Here is a 25,278-nt window from a genome sequence, read left to right as displayed (position 1 = left end):
CTTTAACTGCAGTCTGACTGCTGCGTTGGTTTGATACATTTGAGTAAGGGAGATTTTCCGTACGTGAGCTGTTTTATAACGTGTTTCAAGGAAATGTCACGGTGTATTGTAATATAACAGTTTTTGTGGTGTGAACGCGGAACATTTGCATGGGGTCACAAAAATGTTTAAGTCAACCCTTGTTCGTATAGTTGGCTGACAGCAATGGCAAGGAAATGTGAAATCAGGCGTCACGACGGCGCCGACGCTGAATGCTGGCGTAGTGTCTTTGGCTGATCGAACTCAAAGACCGTAAAGTGTAAAAGTTTCACTATTTTCACCTACGGAAGTTATCCATGTTCGATATACAATTTTTCGGGATTTTTGTCATTTAGTGTTTCCACATTAATAGCAATGGACATCTATGGTCTGAGTTGCTGACCATGTGGTTACGTTATCCATTAATACACAGTGAATAATGTTTGTGGTTGCATTCCTTTTTTGCCGTCGATCTACTATGTTCTTTGGAGACCTCTAGTCTGGCAGTAGGCCAACGTCTATTGGCCAGGTCAATGTGACATCAAAACAGTGGGTCTTGCTTCCTTCGTCAGTGTTGTGAGAGGAGACCGTGGCCTTTCGGTAGGGGACGGATAAAATGTATATGCTCTGTATTTGGATATCGTGGACTATTTGCAAGTGCCAAAAGAACACTCGAGCAGTATTATGTACGTGTCTATAGCGGGAATATTGGCTCTCTTCATGCTTACAGAAAAGGTGGGCATGTGAATACGTATTGGGTTGTGTTTATATACAGTTCGATTAAATGCACTAACACAAATTACTTAAGATAAATAAAGCCTAAATAGAGCAAAACAGAGTTTATTTACGTTCCATAGATCCTTCATAGGCCTAAGCCAAGGATGCAGAATATGTCATAATACAATTCTACTGTTTAGAAGGTGTGAGATCATTGATACTCTTTCAGCCCTGGGTTAAATACCTTTATGATGTGATTTAAAATTTTTAATGGTAGGAGGAAGATTATTGGATAATTTAATTACAGTGTAGTAAACTCCTTTTTGATATTTTCTGAGGTTAGCGTTTGACACATGGAGGTTAAATCTGCATCTTGTATTTGTATTGTGTACCTCTGAGTTGAAAAGAATTTGTGAAGGTTTGAAGGGATGTGCGACCCAAAAGGTTAAGATTATTGTTTTGCATGTCATGAAGTAGGAGTGGATATGGAATGTTGATATTGTTGTTTCATATCAAATCTTTTTTGTATTGTGATATATGTTCATTGATGCATCAGTATTGTAAGGGTCATGGCAAACTACATTTATTATTTACTTATAGTTGATGAAGTGCAGTAATTTCATACCGGATGCTTATTGTGTTCTAGACAATTTTTAGTCCTATTGGAATGCAAATTTATTCATGCTGGCATTTATTTTAGAATTTTAGTCACTAGATAACCTTTATTTTAATGAATTTCCCTTTGTCTGTGGACATTAAAATATCTTTTCTTCTTCCTAATCATTATTTGGGTTTGTCATTTCATTGTATTTATGACAGATATTTGCATTAAACTGTTTGTGGTGCTGAGTGACTGGTCAAAATCATTACAGTATTTAGAATATGTATTTATATTTTCTTGACTTACTTCACATCCTGTTGACAATCTAAGTTATGGAACCATGGAATCTATATTAATATGTATATATACATATTTGTGTGGAGTGAATGTATGTACACTCGTGTATGTGTGTTTGTGTGTGTGTGTGTATGTATGTAAACTTCACTCATATATGTAGTACGTCTGTAATAAAAGAAAAGTGATGTGAGCATTCTGCTTGTTGAAAACTCACTAATTAGAATGTTCAATTTTTCTTCCCAGGCATCATCAAAATATTGTGATGGTGGTCATTTGTAAGTACCTTCTTGTCAACATAATTTTGCTTAATTCCAACATATTTAATTCTTTTTCTAACAAATGTGTTTGCTAAGAAAGGACTGCACATTTCTGTTAACATCATGCCACAGAATGGTTAGTAACAAGAATTAGCTTTTTTTCTGAAACTGCGGGGCCTCATTGATTCTGTGTGGACACTTTAGTTAGTTGTTTTGAAGATATGAATATCATAATATTTCATAAATATATTTCTGCTCCCAAATGAATAATAATTTTTTAATTTCTGATGGATAAAGTCAAATACCTTCAGTTATTGTTTATGGAATTAGCCTATGATATGCAGCAGTGTAGTTCAGTTTGCCCTCATAATCTAATGAGAATTGAGTTTTTATGGTTTTACTTAGTCATTCCAGCACATACAAGCACCACACCTTAAATGGAGCCTTGCCAGTTTGATATTTATTAATCATCCTGTTATTTGACACTTTGTAGTCTGAGCTACTGGCAGAGTGCATGGTCAAATAAACCATTCATAAGAAATAAACCTATTGCCATTACTGAACAAAGTCAGGGATTCTGTAATGAATTAGGGCCATGTGCAAATAACAGTCAGGGGTTCAGAAAGAAAGTTGGAGTTGATTTCCAGGCTGAAAGGCAAGAAGATTGAACCACATAGTAATCAATAGAATGATTCTGAGATCATGAAATGGTGTATAATCTTCTGGTAACAGCAAAGCAAACATAATGTGTGAATTCTTAATGCAGAGGCTACAGAACAGAATGCTATTTTAGCATATTATGTGGCAGTGTATTTTGGAGGAGGGATTCATGAAGTTCATGATAATTCCCCAACTGGAATTAAAACTGAGCCTTTTGTCCATCTCCTTGCAGCTGTTCCCCGCCTAAAGAATGCTGCACCCTGGGTTGTTGCTACATGTATGTCCCAGGGTACCGACCACCGGCTGTGCCTCCACCAGCAAACATCTTCAGTATCGTTTTCTGGAACCACTGGTACTTCTGGTAGGCAATCAACTGGCCTTCCTTCTTACCATTTGCAAAAACGTGTCGTCGTTTGTTAAGGTGCAATGTGTTCAATGACAAATGTAGGTCTCTACACTATTTGGTGTGGGTACAAGAGTTTAGGAAATGTATGGGACTAATAACAATTTGAATATAGAGCATTTGAAAGAAAACTGATCTGCGCACACAAAATTAAATTTACTCCTCTGTACAGTAATTTCTCCATTTACACGCTCTGTATTTTTGTGTTAAAGTGATTGAAAAATATGTATGTCATCTTCATTTACATTGTAGGATTTGAGGTTTTCACGGCAGTGAGTCTGAAGACGGCTTTCTTCTAGGTTGTTGTGCCATGTAGAGTGTTAGACGTTTACTGATATCTCAGAGGTCCTTGCTGCCTCCATCATGAGGGCGGTAACCCTGATGATGGAGGGTTAGGAATGTGACAGGCAGACAGACGTTGACAGGCCCATAAGGTGTCCTTACTCATGCTGTAGTGTGAAGAAAACCTACAAAATTGAAATTGACTGAACTGTTGAAGTCATTGTTAAATTTGGTGGTAGTAGCTGCATATGTTTAACTTAGATGTATGATTTGAATTACAAAGTGGCCTAATTGTTATTTAAAATTAAACCTTCACCATTTGCATAATTTAAAATTTCTACATCATTCATGATGGTATGTGTGTGTGTGTGTGTAACTAATTACAGGTAGCCCTCGATATACGCTTGGGATGAGTTCCTGGACGAACCGGCGTAAATTTAAACTTTTATAATGTAAATCAATGGGAAGTCAATGACATGCGTTCCCAGCACCCAAACATTGACCAATAATGTAATGGCATTACATTTAAAGCTCTGAAGTAACGTAAATAAAATAAAGGAAATTTAAAAAATATATTTTACACACATGCAATCGGCAATTCGTTGGTCCCCGAGATTGACTGCGATTCATTCATGTGATTGATGTGTACAGTCATCTCTGCTGTTATGGGGTAGTTGCATTCATATAAGATGCCAACCTATAGAAAATCGCATATTAAAAATAACCCTGGTACCTCTGGTGAGATTAAATTAGTCCTTTGAAAATTTAAAGTGCCAGGAATGAAACTGCATAAGAGCAAACTTGCATATGCAAAAGTTTGCATTTCACAAACAGCTTTTACCGATTCATCGATCTCATTGGAGCAAATTAGCGTTAACGAAACACACGTAATTGCAGAGATGACTGTATTTATAATTGTTATTCAAAATCAGCGATGTAAGAATTACGATTTAGTATAAGAATCATTACGAGATGCATTGTAAAACGTTATAAATAATAGTTCAGTTGTTGGAGTGGATAGACGTGTTTTGCTGGTGCTCCGTATATTGTGAGTGTCAGCGGATTTTTGTGTGTGTTTGCTGGCTGTGGTGTGCTGCCAGCCGGCAGAATGGCTGCCAGCAATGTAAAAAACCATTTTATGGTAAACAAAAGTTTATCAGGTGTTGTGGGCCCTGTGGCTCCAGGTATCATCTTTGTTGTTTGCAAATCTCGGAAACTGAATGTTCGTTCTATATGAGTAGTGGTGTATCCACCTTTAAGTATGTTTCTTGCTGTATCGGGTCTCGTACGTCCAGGGATGATAACACTCCTGTTCGTGCAACCAGATCGGCCTCCACATCGGATTTTCCTTTGAAGATTGTATCTCCCGACAGGGAGCTCATTTTGCCAGCATTTAAGGACCCGGAATCGCTCAGTGTACAACTGGAGACGGTTCGGCTGAATGGTGTTAGCACCCATAATTTGGTTGAAAATTTGGTCCAGAAGGTCATAAAGCTTTCTGAAGATGTTCAGCAACTTCGGAAGGACAATGACCATCTAAAATTTCATCTTAACAAAATTACTTGTGGGGGTACAACCTCCCTAGTTCCTACATCTGTTAGGTCATTGCCCCCAGCAGCAAAGTCCAATAGTGAAGTGGCTGCCGCCCGTTTGCATCATTTTGTGTCTGCTGGTGTTACTGACATCAGCACCGTTTCTGTTAAGTCCAATGCCGGGAAGAATGCAGATGTTGCTGTTCCTGTTACTTCCGGTGATGGATTTGTGACAGTCGTCGGCAAAAAGAAGAAGGCATTGTCTGGGAAAGAAGCCCCCACCAATAGGAGGGTTGAACTTCCTGAGTCGGCCAATTCTTCGGCTAACTCTTCCAAGAAAGTGAGGCCCATAATGATTGGAGTGAGGAGCTCTTCTTCGCTGGCTGTCATAGCAAAAAGGGTGAGAATGAAGTCGCTGTTCGTCTCTCGCTTCTCCCCGGACGTCACTTCCGCAGATATAGAAGACTCGCTTAAAGACCAATTAAAACTGACGTCGCTTACCTGCACCAGGTTAAAGACAAAATTTAACTCGTATGCGTCATTCCACATTTCAGTCGTGGAGGATGACTTCCATCTTGTAAACAATATCGGTGTCTGGCCTAGTGGGTGTTTAATTGCCCCGTATTTCGGTCGTCTTAATCCTGACCAAATTTATTCCCCCCAGACTCTTTTATCTCGTCCGTCCTCCCCTGGTGCAGAGGTTTTAGCTTTAGGGGTCGAACCTTCAGATCAATTAGGTGCAAATGCCATTTCTGAGGAACCTCTGGGGGATGGGGCTACTTCACTCAGTTAAATGGCTCGCACCGGTGATGTCAACACGGGTGGTTTTTCCATGTCTACTAGAAAACAGCATTTCAATTCTTTGGACATTTATTACCAAAACGTTAGAGGTCTCAGAACCAAGCAACTCGAATTTTACGATAGCGTCTGGTCCTCTGGTTATAGTATCTTATGTTTAACTGAGACATGGCTAAACGACTTGTGTTACGATCACAATTTATTTCCGGACGATTACACTATTTTCCGTTCTGACAGAATATGTACAAATAAGACGCGTGGAGGTGGAGTGTTAATAGCTTTATCTCCCGGAGTACGTGCCTGTAAACGCAGGCACGATTTAGAATCCTTTGAAGAATGTGTATGGGTTGAAATCCCCACTTTTGATGGTCTAAATCTACTCATCGGCAACCATTACTTTCCGCCTGATGCTAAACTTGAAGTTGTTGCTAATTACTTTCGATTTCTGGAAAACAATTTAGACACACAAAATTTTCGGGTTATTCTCATGGGTGATTTTAACACCCCTTGTTTTGACTGGAAGCGCGGTCTCCCTCTGGCTAACTGCCATTATTATTCGAAACTCAAGGGAGATGCCGTCTACACCTCCGCGTGTCTTCTCGACCTCAGACAATGCATGGAAACTGTTGGCAGCAGTGGTCTCCTAGACCTTGTATGTACGAACTTCAGTGAGTTGGGTACTAGCTTTATTGATACTTTTATTGTAAAGCCGGATGTTTACCACCCACCTTTTGTTATTAATGTCCCATTGTCCCTGGAAACAGGTATAAGAAATTCCGAACTTTCCTACCGTAAATTTGCATCTGGTGATTACACCCTGTTCTATAGCATTCTATCGAGTTATGACTGGTCATATATGTACAGTATCACCGCTGTCGATGATGCTGTCGCTAGCCTGAACTCGGTTGTTTTAAATGCTATAGATAAGGCTGTTCCCCGCGGGTTTACAAGAAAATCAAAATTCCCCCACTGGTTTTCGAGTGCCTTACGGTACTACATCTGGAAGAAAGATTTCTTTTACAGACGTTTTAAAAAGAATAACTCTGATTAATTTTATAGTAAATTTTCCTTCTATCGCAAACTAGTGAAGGCTACAATCAAGTCTGACAGACATGTTTGGTTGAAGTCAATTGACGACAATTTAAAGTCGCAACCCAAGCAATTTTGGAAATACGTGGCGTCTCGTAGAAAAAGAAATTCCACTTGTATTCAGCTTGAGGTTAACGGCGCTCATTTGGCTGAACCCCATTTGGTTGCCGATGTATTTGCTAAGCATTTTCAGTCGGTCTATAGTACCTCCTATTTAGGCGTATCCCCTTCCCCTGTGGAGTCCTCTGACTTCTTGTCTTTAGCCCCTATCTACGAATTGGACATTTGGAAAGCAATTCGTCGTCTGAGACCTTCCAAATCTATCGGACTTGATGACATTCCTAGCTTTGTTATAAAGGGTTGTTCGGAGATCTTTGTTCCTGTTCTCAAGCACATCTTCAATATAAGTTTAACGCAGAATTATTTCCCTATTTTATGGAAACAAGCAGCAGTAGTTCCTGTTTTTAAAAAAGGTAACTCTGCCACTGTTAGTAACTACCGACCCATTTCTATACTTAATACTTTCTCCAAATTATTTGAACTTGTTATTTACGATCATATCTCACATTACATAAAGTCTAAATTAAATCCTTGTCAGCATGGTTTTACAAAATCTAAATCTACAGTTACTAATCTCGTAACCTATCTAGATTTTATTAATCCAATAGTTGGCTCCCAGGGTCAAGCTGATGCTATTTATTTTGATCTTAGCAGTGCATTTGATCTTGTTCCTCATACTCTTATACTCAAGAAGCTCAGTGCTTTTGGGCTCTCTGATGGTTATGTAAACTGGTTTCGTAGTTACTTAACCAACAGACAATCCCAGGTTCGCGTTTCTGGAACTCTTTCGTCTCCTTTTGTGGTCCTCTCTGGTGTTCCACAGGGATCTGTTTTGGGTCCTCTACTTTTCAACTTGTTTATTGATGATATATGCCAAGTAATTAATCATTCTAAATGCCTTCTTTTTGCTGATATCAAAATTTTTCGTGCCATTAAATCTCCCAACGACTGCAATGAACTTCAAACTGACATTGACTCGGTACAAGGTTGGTGCACTGCTAACTTCATGAAACTCAATATTAGTAAAACTACAGTAATTTCCTTCTCCAGGAAAACCACTACTTTGATCTTTGATTACAAACTTTTTCAGTCCTCCATAACACGTACCGATACCATTAAAGACCTGGGAATATTTATCGACTACAAGCTCCGATTTCACAACCATGTTGACCACATATTTTCACATTGTATTAAGTTGCTGGGTCTTGTTCGCACATTAACCTTTTTGTTCTCTTCTCTCGATTGCCTGTATATGTTATATGTAACCTTAGTTAGATCCAAGCTTGAGTAGCCTCGGTCGTTTGGAATTCTATTGCGACTACTGATGCCAACAAACTGGAACGTATCTAGCAGAAGTTTGCAGCCCTTTGCTACTATCGTTTCCTCCCCCAAGTGCATTACAGCTATTCTGATGCATTAGAGTATTTAAAACTCCAGACAATGCGTAAGAGAAGGCATTCTAGTGATGCACTGTTCCTTGCGCAGGTTTACCGTGGTTTTAAATGCTGTCCTTCCCTTCTGGAAGCTGTCGGTCTCCGCATCCCTGCTCGGAATCTGAGAGATTTTTCTATGTTCAGTTTTAGCCCTTTGATCAAAAACAGTCCTGCTAGATGCGCATCAGCTGCTAATGTCATCTGCAGGGATTTGGACATATTCGAGACGAAAATTGTCACACTTCTTCACATTTTATAATAGTATAATTTACTTAATTGATTCATGTTATTTTTACAAATATCCTAATATAGTTAGAAGTAATTTTTTGTGTATTTTTTTCCCGTATCAATGTATTTTATAAATTGCTTGTTTTACCTTTTATTTTTTATTGTGTTTGTGAGTTTATCTCTGTGCTGTATCTGTAATTGGCCATCAGGCTGTTGATATAGCACACAAATAATAAAGAATTGAACTGAATTGAATTGAAAATATATTTTTTCACTTTTTGACTTGCTGGTTTCGAAATTGGCGTTATTCTGAATATGCGCAAATCCAGGGCTACGTGTACTCATCACTCAACCAGTCACAGAGTGACATTTCAACAGGTACAGATGTGCCACATGACTAACTACATAGAGCAGAATCCATCTTGACAAGCTAACAGTCACTCATATAATTAGCAACTTTCTTTCCTTTTGTGAGACCTTAATGTTCATTACTGTGTTCACAGATTCTGCAATTTTACATTCTCAGGAAAGAGATAAATCTAGTTCATCCTTTCAGACCTCACTTTTTAAAATCTCTTCTGATATCTTCACATCTATGCCTTGGTCTCTTGAGTGGTCAGGTTTTCCAGCCATATTCCTGTATATATTTTTGATCTCTCTCTCTGTCATTATGCACTTTTTATCATCTTCCTGGTTAAAATGTTCACCTTAGCTGAAACACCCAAAATGCACCTCATAGATCTGTGTGACTGCACGAGAAACCATGTCCCTCTTACATGTTATTTAAGTAAAGATTTTGTAGTTCATGTTTCTTGCATAGCTAATAGTAGAACTCAAATTAATGAGATGGATGCATTTTGTGTGTTTCTTCAATTTTATACTTACACCATTGAATGTTGCTGTTGTAATTGTTATGTAACATGTTAATTACTATCCCTGCTTTAGTTTCCCCCTTGGAGTGATCATATTTCAGTAGGTTCCCATTTCTCGTACTTCAGTCATTGTGCCATATGCAGGTGCTTGCTGTTGGTTCTCATCCTCTCATGTGTGGGCGTGTGTGGTCTTTGGCGTCGTTGGTGCTTTTGTTGCTGGACGAGAGGCAGCTCTAGAGGAGGGTCCTGTGATGATGAGGCTGATGCCAGTTCAGGAGAGTCGGCCATATCTTGTTATCCTCCACCTCAGTATAGTCGCTGCTCGTCCTTCCGTCATGCACCACCACCATACACTGAGGTGAAGTTTACAGTCAAACACAAAGCTTGTTGAATGCTGTTTAAAATGACCAAAAATCATATGTGTGACAAGAAATATGTAAAATAAAATACTGTAACCACCATTCATAAGACAACAAATGAAGTGAAAACATTTATTTTTTTGTTTCATTTGGAAATTTTTAGGTGACATCAAAACCTGATTTGTATCCATTGGTCAATGGCTACATGGACAGTGGGAAGGGCAGTGCCGGAGGGAATTACCTCATGGTCCAGTACTTCCGCAACTACATAGTCAGGCCCGTTGGTAAGCATATACTCTTGTTTAAACTATAATTATGTATCTGCATGATAGCACAGTTGGGTTAGGTTGTTTATACCGTATGAAGTGATAAACTCATTTAAAGTCAACACAACTTCCTCGGTTGTTTGAGAGTCTGAATTTTTAAGCACGTGTGTGTGATGTGCCTCGTGCTCAACAGGATTGCTATTTGAATTTAATATGTTGCAGGTTCACTGTCAGCCACAAGCACCGCAGACTCACTCAGTTCCAGTTTCCTTTGCACAGCAGCCAATGAGGTCTGTGCTGCATCACTAGGCATAGTGTGACTAAAAGTGTCATAATAGTTTTTGTAGCACAGTTAACTCTGAGTTCTCTTTGTACACGTTGTCCAGTTTGTGAATTTTCTGGTTGGTAAAGGTATGTTCAGCATTGCCTCTTGTCGCAGTTGGCATCCTGATCACATAAATAATAAATATATATAACTGCCATTTTTACAACCTTTTATTATAGTAACATTCATGTTACATGTTCTCCCTTTTTCAGGCATGTGACTTACATGTGTATTGTCAGGCGTATGAAAATATATTTTTAAAATGTTGAAGATGATTTGTTGGCTCATAAAAGTTTGCAGTTGTTTTGGTTGTTTACAACTTATAAATTACATTGAAGGTAACAAAAAAATTGAATTAAATTGAGTGTAGTTGTTACAGTGAACAGTAAAATTGTTGGAAGTATACCAACGCTAGATGGGGCCTTGATTGTTGTACCAGTTAGCACAGACACATGTTAATGTAAAGATGAAGTGGCTTATGTTTCCAAGTACCATGCTATGAAGGTAGCTAGCTGTTCTCGACTTTATACATTTGTGCGAAAAGTTAATGTTGTGAGTCTGAGTTGATAAAATCTACTATCACTCACTGTACCATGCAGTTTTCTGACCTGCAAAGTGTGTATTCCTGAAATTGATAATATTGATCCACAAGGGACGACAGTTCCAGTTTCCTTTTTTCTATATTTAGTTGCAAAGGGATTCAAATGTTTATTCATACTTTTCACACTTCAGTGTTGTTAATTCATTACAGGGAAGTCGAGACGTTTGTCTGTACTTACGATTTATATTGAATGCACACTGTAATGTTGTAAAACATATGAACAGGTCTGGACTTCTTGTTGCAGGCCAATACAATAATTCCCCCACCATACTCTTGGACTGGGTCTGGAATTGGGAGTGGGAGCTTGGATGAGTTTCAGACTTCAAATCCATCGCCAGCCCCTCCAGTCTTATTACGTTCTGCGTCATCAGTCACCAGTTTCAACAATCATAACATCCATTGCAGCAACTCAACAGAAAATCTATCACATCAGAACATTTCATCATTAACAATGGTTCAACAGTCACTTCCTTGCAGATCAGGAAACATGCAGCATCAGCAAAGCTTTGTGTCAGCAACAGCGTTATCGACAACAGGCTCTGACATAAGCAGCTTGGCTGGAGTGGGCACTCCTGGCTCCCCTCCAAGAGCAACTAGCCCCACTCTAGGGATGCGAGAGTTGCTCGATAAGATTCAGTTGCTGCCTTTCCAACACGAAGAGTGTTCAGATTATTGTGTTCCTGCAGTCACTAATTCTCAGAGTGACAGTAGGACAAAGAGGCATCCTCATCGTGGTAGTGGCAAGAACTTATATATGCCATTAGGTCTTGGAGTGGCTGGCTCACGACCAAATAAATGGCTGCCACGATCTGCACCTGCAACACCTTCTGCACATTTTGCACCTCCTTTCTTTGTACCACCACCAAGACCAGCTTCTTCAGGCAATAGAAGGCAACAGTCTTCAGGAGCAACAAAGGAAGACGTGAGCCCACTGCTGGCTGAACAGCATGCACAGAATGGTGCAATGTGATGTTATAATTTTCTGTATTTGGTTTATTATTCAACAAAAATATGTATTTGTTTCTTACACATGTGCAAGACTCAAAGTTTTTAGATAAAATTAAGAAAAGAAGTATCTCAATTTGAAATCATATGTTGATTTTTCAGTTTCGAACTTTCATAATTTCCAGAAAACTACTTTTATTTTAATTTTAAAGGTTTCTGACAATGGTTGATGACACTTAAAATTATTCATTGTCAGGACTTTTTCCATCATCTATTCTTTAAAACCCATGATGTTTCGGAGGCTCCGAATAGACAAAAAGTCCTGACAACGAATAATTTTAAGTGTACTTTTACTTTGCACATTACATGGCTCTCCCTTCAATGCCTTTGAATGTAGTCTCTGAGATCCTTAATGTCACATTTATTCTGCACCGTCATTAAATAGTCCAGCAGGAGTGCACCAACACTTGACAGACTGACATATGAGAGAAGACTAGTTGTGTCCCTGATGTGTGGCTAACTTGTTTGGAATTACAGACCTGCAGATGACAATGTAATGGCTATATTGTATGTGCCGTGGGAGAGGTAGTGTAGAGGGTGGTAATTGTGTTTCAACTGTGGTACCAACTAATTTATAAATCATGTTAGCTTTGCTGTTGTAATGTGCTGCTTGCTGCATTCACATATATTACAACTACTTAATGTGTTAGACCATCAAAATTGAGATTTGAATTAGTCATTGATAGAAGACTTTAAGTTGCTGTTAATCTTGGCTTTGGAGGCAATGTGTCACCAAATATGTGATTCCTCTTTATGGAGAGAATATGGGTGTCCCTTTTGTCCAGTTCATTGCATTTCACATTCCCTTTTGAAGTTGGTGCCATTGCAATAACGCAGAAACCTTAGTTGTACCACTAGGCGTGAGGTTCCACAGCAGATTGGGCCCTGCAGTGTCATGTCTTTTGCAAGGCTTTTGAGTTGACTTCGGGTGCAAATGGAGCTGTTCAGGATAACATTAATATGGGCCTTACTTTGCTTTCTTCCACTCAGAATTTCTTCGGTAGAGAAGATGTCGGATACATTTACCAACCATTGTTGAGGATTCTGGTAAAATGATTGCTGCCCTAAGAAGAGTTTCAATATCTGTGTGACTTTGCTTAATTTAGTTTTTGTTCTTTTTTCACTGCAGTGCTTTGAACACGTGGTTTTGGTTAAAGATTGTTGACCTGGAAATGAAATGATATGTCTGGTGTTGGTTGACCACCTTGGCTGCTCCCTCATAAATATATTTTTACATAACCCCTCTTTCCTCGCATCTTGGGCTTCCATATCCCACCCACGAAACCCTCTGTAATTTTTTGGAGGGCAGAAATCAGGAAGGTAAAGTATGCAATACCAAACCCGTTTCTGCCCTTGTTTTATTTCTATAACTTAATACTATTGTAAGAATCCGCTGGGTATCGAACTGCCGACGTCATCCCCCACAGTCTCGTACGTTACCTCTTCGGCTACGAGGCGTGTGGTAGATTCGGATTCTGGTTCCATCACTTATGTCGATGCAATACGTAGTTTATTGGGTTCGCTGCTAGAATTCGTGGCCAAGTTCGCAGAGAGAGAGAGAGAAAAAATACATAAGTTGGTAACATTTGTTGCGTGATTTTAGTCTTTCGAGTCATGGAGGTGTGGCATGACTGGCTTAAGTTGTTTATGTGCAGCTAGTTGTATTGAGGTCAACTTTCGCTTTTGAGGATGTTTGTGTGCTAAATTTATTTTTTGTTCATAATGGCAAATATTCAGTCTCTTAAAATTCCATAATGCAAAAATCATTGCTGTAAGTTTCTATGTGAGAACAGTGATATTCGTGGGCTGTTATTAGGTTACGGAATAAGAGCCTGGAAATTATGGGGTGTTCTCGTTAGTCGGTTGAGGTTATGTGTCGATGATTCTCGAGGAATCGAATAAATGAACGCCATAAGGCGTTTACGGCATTGATAAGTGACATTTATATACTCAGAAGTGTTTATTATTTGCGGGTTTGGTGCGTTGTACAGTTACTTGAGGAATTTCAATATGTTTGCCTTGTAACGTGAAGTAATGCTAGTTTAGCAATGGTGCCTGAGTGGTGTGCCCCCAGAACAAAAGTACATGTTCAATCAACTGCGTCATCAGAATGCTGTTTGTTTATGCATTTGTGTCGGGGTGGGGGGTGAGGCACTTGGTATCGCAACAGGAATTTGGCTGTGATCATGAAGGGCCCTCCTGTCTGCTATATATTTACCTCTGTCTGAACTTGATATGCATCGTGTAAGTACACGAGCAGTATGATGTATTAGATGTGCTTGTCATGTAAAAGAGTTACGTCTGCCAAAATATGTGGCACTGTTTATCATTACAGTGCCATTTGTAACTTGGTTGTTGTATTTCCTGGTGATCAGATTTCAAATATCACCATATTTGAGGAAAGAAGAAAGGCTTTAAAGCACAGTGTGGTTACAAATATACAGGATTACAACTTAACTTGCACTAATTGCTTCTTGCGATTTCTGTATTTCCTTTTACGTTCACCATTAGTTTTTGGTATTTCTTTGGGAACCGTAGGTTCATTATTTGATAATAATTGCTTCTTTCGATTTCTACATTCCCTTATACGTTCAGCATTAGTTTTTGGTATTTATTTTGGAACCTTAGTTTCATTATTTGATAATAATTGCTTCTTGCGATTTCTATATTCCCTTTTACGTTCAGCATTAGTTTTTGGTATTTTTGGGGGAACTTTAGGTTTATTATCTAATACTTCTATTATTTTACGTTTTCTGTACTGTCCCATATATTCTGCTTTATGGAGGCTTTTAGCATCAATGTCATCCATCTTGTACATAGTATGAACCAACAAACTAACGCAACAACAGATTACTTAATAATTCTTATATAGGTTGCTGGGTTCAGTAACAAATCGGGTGACCGAGAGGCAACGTGTGCCAGAATGTAGGCGATCTAGTTTGTTTCATAGTGCTTCGTGCTAAGTTGATTGAGCTGTAGTTTACGATCCTAGGTGTTGTTCCGTGTGGTTGGTTTCATAAATTATTGGAAGGTTTTAGGTTATCGATATGTTTGGTAGTTGGTTTCTTATAGGTGAAGTTGGTAGGCGTGTTTCGCCTTCATTTGTTTGTAGTTCCTGTAATTTTTAAGAATAAGACAGGATAGCTCAGAAAAATGGCTGGATTCAAGCTCAATGACTGGGATTCAATTCACGGTGGCAATAAAAAACAGACCACACCAATCATACAACAATACTTATTTCATTTAATTCTACATTGTATATTTGGTTACAATATAAAGAGAAAAGATTTAAACCTTCAAGTAAAGTAGCAACTGCAAAATTCCCTCCCGTGTTCTCTCAACCTCACATCAACCCCTCAATATGAACACCTATACAACAGACAATATACCATATTTACCCAATTATAAGACAAAGTTTTCTTACTTTATTCTCATTAAACAATAGAGGTATATTATAACCATAAAGAAAAATGTGTAAAAGACTGATTCAGTGATATCTGGGAAAACCAGACATAACATAAGAACTCGCAAACAGAATACTTTATCAATAAGGATATTTCAGACACAGAAATCATTACATTCTTGTTACTCTTACTGCCATATAAACCATACTAATTATATATATTACACTAACAAGTCAGTAGGCCAATTCATGATGAAATCCATAGAAGATTAAATTCAGGGAATGCTTGCTATTATTCAGTCCAAAATGTTTTATCCTAATTCCTAATATAATTACAAAAGTGTAATTTTGGCATCGAGTACACTAAATTCTTGGACTGTGTCAATCGTCTGTATTTTTAAAAAGAACACTGCCATTCTGAAGCTGCATCTACTTCCTTCCTCAGTTTATAAAGTGGAGAAGGGCACTTACTCAGTTGGGTCAGACAGAGTTCCTCTGTCATCAGATCTTTCATAATTAATTTATAATTTTGCAAGTTGTGCTATATGGGTATGGAACTTGGTCTCTCACTTTGAGGAAAATTGATTGAGGGCCTTTCAGAACAGTTCTTTGAGGAAAATATTTGGGCCTAAATGGGAGGGGAATGTATCACACAGAAAATTGCACAATGAAGAGCTTCATAGTGTATAAGATTAAGTATTAGTTGGATCTATACTACCTCTCCCCCAAGTGCCTACATGGTTTGTAGTGGGACAACTTTACTTTACTTGCCAGTCATTACAGTAGTTATTGCTTCCTGCTTAAACTATCTTCATTGCCAGAGCACAGATCCTTGTCAGGAAGTAAAACTTTTTTAAATGCGTCTGATCATGGATTGTTTGAACTTATCTCTACTTTATGTGAACCCTTTGTTTGTATTTTGTGACATTTATATAATAGTATGACTTGTATGGTCATCTGACAAACTTATAGATCCATGGAATGTAATAAAAATGTATGTATGTAGTTCCATGTTCAGGATTATGACAGCTGGGTTCCCTCTGGAAGGCTGCCATGCAAATACATCATTCATTCTACAAATAGTAACAGGTGGTATTTTAAAAGTCTGTAATCTACAAAGTTGCCTCATGCAAGATACCCTGACTACATGAAAGTGATTGAGGATACTTTATGTGAAAGTTTGTACATAAAATGGTACTGTAAAAATATATGGAGGAAAGACAAGCTCTTTTATGACACGAATTAATTGGCAAGTGCATCATTCAGCAATTATGTAATTCTTCTGAAATATAAAAATAGGATGTCTTCTAGATCAGTGCTTTGGGTAACATACGCAGATAATTAGAAATGGCCAAATAGTTGGTTCTTCTTAATTGTATGCATCAAACATAATGAATGTGTTCTATTCTTGAATTCAACCCAGAAAATTATTATAAACATAGGGTTGCAACCACTTGATTAGTGAGTATTGGAAGCATCAGTAAATCAAATGAGACGTACTTAAACATAGTTTAAGAGCATCTTAATTTTCAAAAAGCCCCCCCCCCCCCAAAAAAAAAAAAAAAATCTGAAAATACTGCTTCTTCCATTGAGTGCATAAATGACCTCTGATGCACCAAGAATTCCTGATAGTAGTGCAATGAAAAATTCCAGTCATATGTGCTACTGTTGTCCCAGCAACTGAATCAAATGCCAAAGCTAGTAATTCATGTTGACTCTTTCCAACAAAATTATGCCCTTCAGATTCCCCCACAGGTAGGAGTTGGTAGAGTAAAATCGGGCCACAGAGGCCACAAAGTCGATTTGGTTTATCTCATTCATCAATGTGTGTGATCAGAGTGCAAAAGCTGCTTTATGTTGCAGGTAAAATGAACAGGAGCTTATCCTTGCATAAACCACACTGTTTTTTTTCCACTCTCAATGGTACAGCCAATAGTATTCAAGGTAATTCTACTGAAACGTACATAAGACACCCTAAGAGTTTAAACACCAACTCTTAATGTGATCACCAATTATTCCCGTCCAAATATTACTTCTGAACTGATGCTTCATTGCTGCAGCCTCTCACAAGGCACTTGTGACCATTTGTTTATAGGAGCTTCATCTTGGATTGATTTTAGGAGTAGATCACAATCCTTAAATGAAATGAATGCAATTAAGAATCACCCGCACATATATTATGTATTGCAGGGAGGTCAGACAATGAATCTGCATTTATTCTTCATTAATTATTGTGTCATGACACAATTAATTTCATTGCCTGGCGTATGAAGGCATCTGGTGTATGAAAAACTTGGCATCAAGACAAACTCTTTGTTGCCAGTACGAAGACGCACTTAAGGCTCTCAAGGAGGGAACAACTGCAAAGGCCATGTTCACGTTGAAAAAGCAGCAACACAGAGTTAGAACTCTTAGCTGTAAGAGACTGTAGACTGTACTGGAATTTCATCCAAACTTTTCTCTTTTAATTATGCTATAATAGCAGACACATTGCAGCATTATGAGACCATTTGCAATGTTCATTCATTATTACCATTAGCATATCAGTCATAGATTTCAGTGCATTTTAGTATCTAATAACCAGAAAGTCTCCACATAATATTGATATATCAAGTTCCTCCGTCCAGAGGGTCTGCTTCTGCCATCAAAACCTTCCAAGAACTATAAAATTGTAACACTTAAGTAAAGTTAAAATTAATAGAGAGATATTTACTGTATACCAATATTAATATAAAAATACCTGTTCACTTAAAGCATGTAAGAGGTAACCCAGAAAGTGATTTTCTGACAGAATGGTAAGTGAGTAGTTAGGAACAAAGGATCACTGGAACCACTGCCCTCTTAATTACATTTCTGCTGTGTTCTGTTTCAGTAAGTATTGTTTGCTTCTTGAGCATTGTTTATTGCGAGAAGTGTTAACTGTGCATTCATTTTATGTACGGTGTTCTTTTGTATTAACTCGCATGTTCCTGAGTGTCAGCCTCAGTTTCCTTGCAGTTATTCAACCCATCAAGTGTCTGCCTCTGCCTGTCAGCATCAGCACTTCACTACTTATGATCGACGCGACCTGTGCCCCTTTTGATAATCCTTCATATCACGATATATTGGGAACAATTCCTTTTAAAGAATGTTTGTTTCCAGGTTTTCCACCCATTCCCTTTATGTTCCTGAGAAAGCCAAAACACGGTGCCATAGAAAATAAAGCATGTTGCCTCAACTACAGTAATTTGCTGACATTTCGAGTGGATTGAAAATTGCAAAGGAACTGTTTCTGAATGATTTATGTCTTAGTCTGAGGGATGCAGCCTGTGAAGAATGGAGTTATAACTGCGTTAGTTTTCCTACAAGTATTTAGTAATGTCACATAAATCTTCATTGCTGCATAATACTGCGACAGTCAACTGATGACATACACGCAGATATAAGAATATATTTTGGAAAAACTCAAAAATTATTAAACATGTAGCTGTTTATCAAATAATCTGTTTATATTCAAGTGTATGTTTCAATGGTAAATATCATTTATTGTATAAAATTAAAATAAATTGTTAATGTTACAAGCTGAATTCCAATAAATTGAAGGAGCCAAAATATCACTCATCACATCCCAAACTTCAGAATTGCCGAGAATTTCCTCTTCAGTGCGATCCATTAGGCATCAAGACTGGAGCGATGTAAGAGCATGCCTGCAATACCAATAACAGAATCAAAAAATTAGCAAGTAAATTCAAATTTACTGGAACTTTTCTAATATAATGTTGATAAGATAATAAAGTATGTCTTCTATGAATGGCTGTGTCGGGTGACACAAACAGAAAGAAATCGTACTTGCCTCCTGTCCCCAGAAGTTGGAGCGGCTCGAAGTCCTTGAGCCTCGGAAGGCCGGTCTCTGAATGTTCGACCGTACTTGGAGAACGAACAGCCTTGGCTTTTTCAGAGGTACGAGCCGAAAATTCGTCTGCCTCGTCTAATCTGCCTTTGTCAGCGCCCTGGTCCCAGTTCTCACCGCAGGTTGGCGCTAAGTTCTGATACTGGCAGGTTCGAAAGCTCTGAATCTGCTGCTTCATATTGACGTTTTCGGCCATGATACTTGAGACTACATGAGTCAGGCCATTTATGGTTTCGCGTGTTTTTCTCACGTTAATCACGTGTTGCTTCTTTACAGAAGCAACACGTGATTAACGTGATTGATTTTTCTTCTCAGATCCTCTACGTCTTTGTTTCTCTCACGAAGGTCCCCCAGCTCTTTCTCCACGCGAGCGAAATGAGATAATATAATGAATAAAGGTTCCCTCTCTGCTAATATTTGTTCTTTCATCTCAGCAAATATCAGATCGTCTATTAATCTCTTAACGTTCTCCACGGTCGTTAATAAACTCTGTTATGTCCTGATTTATTTCTTCGTTTGTCGGTTGTTATCAAAAATCGTTTTTCTCCTCAGGCACCTGCAGTCAAAAAAGATACATCTTATTACCTTCCAATGCTATTATAGCATCAGTGCCCTTCTAAATTCAACACGAAATTCGAATACAAATTTATACTACGTATGCTTATATTTATATTACAAATATTTTGCTCTCTGACCGGCCGATTATTCTGTTATTATACTAAAAACTAATTGTATTGGTAGATGTGATGTTGATCAGAGTTATTTAAGAACTTGGTAACTTATTTAGACTAGAGCAGGGCGCTCCTTTCGGAGCTCCTGGGGGGGGGGGGGGGGGGGGTTGGTCAAGTTTGTAAAACGCAACCAACCTTGGTTAGTCCCGAAGGGGAGTTAGTTTAGTGTCTCATTCAAGTGTTTTAACCCCTGAGTAAGAAACTAAACTAACCCCCCCCCGAATGGGGGGTTTAAACACTTGACCAACCCCCCGAAGTGGGTTGGTTGCGTTTTAAAATCTTGAGTAAGACACTAAACTAACCCCCGTGTATAAACAAATATAAGGTGATATTGTTGATGACGTCATTTTTTGTCGACAACGATGGCTAATCCTTTCGGAGCGCTTCCTGTAATCTGATATTTTACTTCTTTACGTCGCTGATCAGAGGCCAACAGTTCTTGGTTGGTCAAGTATCTACGTCCTACCACACCCTTGCAAGTCTTCTTTTTTTCTCCTTTTTTTGTTGAATAGTTCTGATGTTTTAGTTCTTTACGTCGCTGTTCAGAGGCCATCTGTTCTTGATCAGTCAACTTTCTACGTCCAGCAACACCATTGTTAATCTTCGTCTGTTTTTCCTTTTTCTTTTTTTTCTCTTCTGTTCTTGTTGTATACGTTTTTCTATGTTTATCAATGTAACTCTCCCTTCGTTTTTCTTTATTTGTTAAATAGGTCTGCAAGATTAGTTCTTTACGTCGCTGTTCAGAGGCCAACTGTTCTTGGTCAGTCAGCTTTCTACGTCCAGCCCCACCCTTGCAAATTTTCGTCTGATTTTTTCCCTTCTGTTTTTGTTGAATACGTTTTTCTACTTTTATCAATGTAAGTCTTACTTCCCTTTCCTTCATTTGTTAAATAGTTCTGATGTTTTAGTTCTTTACCTCGCTGTTCACTTGCCAACTGATCTTGGTCAGCCAACTTTCTACGTCCAACCCAATCCATACATATCTTCGTTTTTTCTCTTCTACTCTTGGTGAATAAGTTTTTCTACGTTTATCAATGTATGTCTTCCTTAGCTTTTCTTTATTTGTTAAATAGTTCTGATGTTTTAGTTCTTTACGTCGCTGTTCAGAGGTCAACAGTTCTGGTTCAGTCAACTTTTTACATCCAGCCCCACCCCTGCAAATCTTCGTCTTAAAATCGATCATAAAGTCAGTTTTCATAATAGTTTTCGTAATCGTAATATATCGAATGAGTATCAGTTTACCTTGTTGGAGTTGTTTGAGTTGGTACTTCAAATACTTGATAACGTCTTCTTTCACTTTTCTGATGTTTTAGGCCAACTGTCAGTCAATATTCAAGAATGCGAAGTGCTCCTTCTGGAGCAGTGATAATGCGACTGGCTTGATATTTTTTGATTTCTTTGTTGTGAAGCGTTATATTTGTTTACTCGACATTGTTGTGTTCCACAACAATGCCGAGTAAACAAATATCTGTTGACATTGTTGATGACGTAATTTTTTGACGACAAATTGGTTGACGACGACGAAATCAGAAATTTTTATAGTAAGAGAAGATACAGCTGACAATAAGATCATTCAGGCATCAACAATATTACACCGATACATTGTTGAAAATAACAGCACTGAATAATCCGTTTGAGGATTCTTTACATGCGCCATTTTTCGGAGAAGGAAGTTTCATGGCCAACCCTGTGCCCCTGTTTTGTAGCATAAAGAAGGTAATAATAATTTCCCTTTTGTTGACTCTCCAGGGATAAGATATTTTGTATGTATTATTCATCCTTGGACGCACTGCAGGATAAATCGGATTAAAGAAACGTTTCCTGCACTTTCGGTGAAAGCAAGATCAGGTACATCGACTTACTACGATTTCAATTCCCAGAAACAGAATTTACGTTCCTTCAGTTAATAAGACGATATCATACTTGTCAGTTGGTTCATCATCGTTTCAAACTTAAAAGCAACAAGCTACTAAGCTTCGTTGCTCCGTACTGAACTTCAAGAAGAACTTCACAGTTTTCACGACACTTCGAACCGAGTGCTAGTTCGTACACGAGTTAACGCTTTATTCCGTGTTTAAGGGTTACTCTGTAAGCAGCGATTATTCGGAATTCTTAAATATTGTTTGGGCCATCTTCGGATTAAAAGAGTTACGAAATTAAATCACTAGTTTTTTTCGTATTGCTGTAGAAATTGAAATATTTACCATAAATGCAGACAGTATTTGGAGCACAACAACAATGTTTAACAATTGCATACCAATCCTCACGATGACACAGAAAATTACAAATGAAATAGCTAGAAGGCCAATTACAGTTACAGCAAGCGAGACGAACACAACAATAAAAATGAAAAGGTAACAATAAAGAGATTATCAAACAACACACGAGTGCATAGGACGTTAATGCACAAAGAAAAATTGCTACTGAATGCATCAGATGTTTGTAATAATAATTTAAATAAATGAAATAAAATAGAATTTCGTAAAATGTGGTTAAGGGAAGCCATCTTCCTTACAAATACATGGACGCCCCAGCAGACAACATCAGCAGTTGATGAGCGTCCAGCAAAGGGAATGTTTTTAATCGAAGGGCTGCAACTGAACATAGAAGAGTCTCTCAGATTCCGAGCAGGAATGCGGAGACCGACAGCTTCCAGAAGGGAAGAACAGCATTTAAATCCGCGGTAAACTTTCGTAAGAGACGGCACATCACTGCAATAACCCTTCTCACGATTGTAAATGATAACCTGTAAATGTAATGAGCAATAATATTAAATAGGAAACCCTTGGCTCACCTTTGTGGAGAGGAGGAGACCTCGATGTCCACAGGCAGCAAAAGTTGAATTAAAAAATAAATATTAATCGAACGAGTGCGGGACACTGTCACAAAATTGTTACTAATTCATAGAACGTAAATTCACGAGTTATTCTGAAAGGTTTTTCCTAAATATGTCAACACAAACGTATCTCGAAGCACTTTATCCACAACTTATAATTTGTAAGAAGTCAATAATTAATATTAAATATTTTCTGTGTAAAAGGAAATTAATTTAAAAGTAATGAAATTTTGCAATTTAATTTGCCCTTGTTTAAAAATAACGTCATTTTTAAAACTTGTTTAATTTTAAAGACGATTTTTGAGGGGCCCGGGCACTATTGAACCCATCGCCCCTGCGACAGGGAAAACGTTTCCTTCCTTCGAATCCCGATTATTCATTTTGAATAGTGAGAGAACGCAGGAAGGTCAGAACTCTGGGAAAAGTGTCCTGAGTTCGATTTCCTTCAAGGGCGGTTCCTTTGGCGCCGAAACTAAGCGAGACGGAAGAAGGGATCAGAGTTTTTTGCTTCGAAGAGAGATTTTGGAAACGAAGGCCTCGACACTGAGTTCTACTCCAGACAAGGATGGTTTCTGTTGACGGGAAAGCACCCACGAGAAGAAATCGACGCCAAGGCAAAATTCTTTCGTTTCGGAGAGGAAATTACAGGGTCTAAGGTCACAGACACGAATACACAGTCCTCGGTTCGAGTCTCTGTTAGGATGTTGGTTTCTGGGGTAATTTTACGGGCTTATTAAACGACGCACGTTTAATGATGAGGCCTGTAATTAATATAATTAATCTGCTGATTTTGTGTGGTTATAGTATACCATGTATTTTTATTTATTCACAGTTTATTTCAGTAGCTCCGAGTAGCACACGAGCATTAAATCCATTGATAAATCCTCGTACGTAAATAGTTTTATTATTTGGAAACACAAAAATAGCTTCATTCTGTATTACTGTCGACTAACACGGATGCCACCAGATGCCTCAAAAGTAAAGTGCTGTGCAATTTGTAGGGTTACCCAAATATCAGAAAAGTTTTTGTGGTAACATGGCCTCCTTGACTGTTTTCAGGTATTTGCGGACATTGGTTAGGAGGGATGAGGTATACGTAGTTTGATGGGTAAACCAGTTAGAAGTCGTTCACCATGACTGAGAATATAGTGTTTATTCTTGTTGCTTCAACACTCTATCAACTGATAATGTTGCGTATCCATTATATAAATATGACAGGATGGTTATGAATGATAAATCGCGGGAGTACATTCTGTGCTTGCTTTAAAGTAACTGAGAAGAACCAGGAAGCTGGGGATGGCTGATACCAACGTGTTAGTTTCCTGCGGTTGGATGAAATGGCTATTTTTGACGTGTTTTAAGAGGGGGCAGGAATTGGATCTAATTTTATTTTAGTTTATGGTGCCACAGAGTTTCAATAATCTCACAAGCGGCTTCAAATGGCGGATGCTAAGTTTGTTATGGATTTTAGGAACTGCTAAGGAATTTGCCTTCGACAAGGTGCGGATTGTCTCGTACAAGATTCGAACTGAATATCGCTTAGATAACCTGTCAGCTTTGTCTTGAGTACTTCGTGGTTTTACTTTCGTTAAGTTAGAGAATTTTCTGGCGTTGACTCCGATTCTGCCTCAGATAATTCGTTGTTGCGATAATTGTTCCTGTGCCCAAGCGTCATCTTCACGCTTCGGCCTGCTTGACCCTCGATGGTCAGGGAATACCAGGCTAGGTGAGCCCCAGAAACAAGAATGGCTGCAGAGAGGGAGGGAACTTTGGCCCGTAGTCCACACAAAACCAGGATCACGATTGACTATGGCCGCCATATACGGAGTGTTTCGAACAAGAATTCGCGTACAGCCGACAAGGGGTGATTCTGCGACTTGTGGGTTGGACGTGGGGCTAACATTTCCTGATTGTGAGAATAATAAATTGTTCCGACGTTTTGTGCGTGTCCTCTGACTAGGACGGAATATTTGCAACTTAATAATTTGCTGGACTAAGCGTAATCAAAGATAAAATACAAATGACTTGTTCTTATGCTCATTTGCTCTTTAACGTGATGCATGCGATATTATCATTTGTGTATGTTGGCTAATATGGCACGTGAGAATTGAATTTTTCATACATGGCCACAGTTTACGTGTGCATTATTTTTTTTTATTTAGCCAGAAGAAGGGGCATAGAAGTGACTTTAGTTCGGTTGGGAACACGTGATATAAAAAGAAGACAAGGCTAATTCTCTTACAAAAGTTCACAAATGCAGATGTAACCTATAAATGTGATAAACAATATTAAAAATAATAATTCGTATGCCCTTACCTCACTCTTTGTTCAAGAGGAAGAGACCTCGACGTCCACCGGCAAAATGAAATGGAAAGAGTGAAATACAGTGTCACGAGTTTCTTAGTAATGTAAATATGATGAGCGCTTTGGTTATTGTGAAAGACTTTTAACAGCACAAAATACCTCTTCTACGAGCTCAGTTCTCTCCAGACTGACGAAAGTACCAACCAACCAAAAAGCTAACTGAGGGCGGAGTCCTGCGCAAGCGCAAGCATCGTCCCTACCTAGGTGAAACCATTCCTGCGCACAAGGCGCATTGCTGGAAATGGTAAACGG

The 25,278-nt window shown here is 38.5% G+C and overlaps 1 protein-coding gene and 3 long non-coding RNA genes across 6 annotated transcripts; 2 read left to right on the top strand and 2 right to left on the bottom strand.

The window, feature by feature from the left end:
• The first annotated feature begins 25 nt into the window (after positions 1-25).
• LOC110837920 (uncharacterized) lies at positions 26-11,886 on the top strand. Of its 2 annotated transcripts, XM_022080583.2 has the most exons (7): positions 26-753; positions 1,877-1,908; positions 2,783-2,911; positions 9,392-9,605; positions 9,770-9,890; positions 10,095-10,162; positions 11,043-11,886. In XM_022080583.2, exons 1-7 carry the CDS (start codon positions 703-705, stop codon positions 11,766-11,768), a joined length of 1,341 nt encoding a protein of 446 aa, XP_021936275.1. In that variant the 5' UTR covers positions 26-702; the 3' UTR covers positions 11,769-11,886. The 2 variants fall into 2 exon arrangements, with proteins under 2 accessions (XP_021936275.1, XP_087198368.1); XM_087342242.1 differs by lacking the exon at positions 1,877-1,908.
• On the bottom strand, positions 8,622-13,341 carry LOC110837923 (uncharacterized). Its single transcript, XR_002545887.2, has 2 exons — positions 13,244-13,341; positions 8,622-9,600 (listed from the first exon to the last, which is right to left on the bottom strand). It is a non-coding gene; the product is annotated as an uncharacterized LOC110837923 (long non-coding RNA).
• Positions 13,333-18,766, top strand: LOC110837924 (uncharacterized). The gene is made up of 2 exons (XR_015533516.1): positions 13,333-14,047; positions 18,348-18,766. It is a non-coding gene; the product is annotated as an uncharacterized LOC110837924 (long non-coding RNA).
• LOC147874965 (uncharacterized) lies at positions 18,710-22,184 on the bottom strand. Of its 2 annotated transcripts, none has more exons than XR_015533510.1 (3): positions 22,031-22,184; positions 19,039-19,651; positions 18,710-18,892 (listed from the first exon to the last, which is right to left on the bottom strand). It is a non-coding gene; the product is annotated as an uncharacterized LOC147874965 (long non-coding RNA). The 2 variants fall into 2 exon arrangements; XR_015533509.1 differs by lacking the exon at positions 22,031-22,184 and adding an exon at positions 21,069-21,389.
• Positions 22,185-25,278: the final 3,094 nt, after the last annotated feature.

Source organism: Zootermopsis nevadensis, unplaced genomic scaffold (assembly GCF_977971745.1).
Source record: "Zootermopsis nevadensis isolate Lab colony 2312 unplaced genomic scaffold, Znev_1.0 Znev_ptg000003l, whole genome shotgun sequence".
Lineage (NCBI taxonomy): Eukaryota > Metazoa > Arthropoda > Insecta > Blattodea > Termopsidae > Zootermopsis > Zootermopsis nevadensis.
This window is presented reverse-complemented; position numbering and strand designations above follow the sequence as displayed.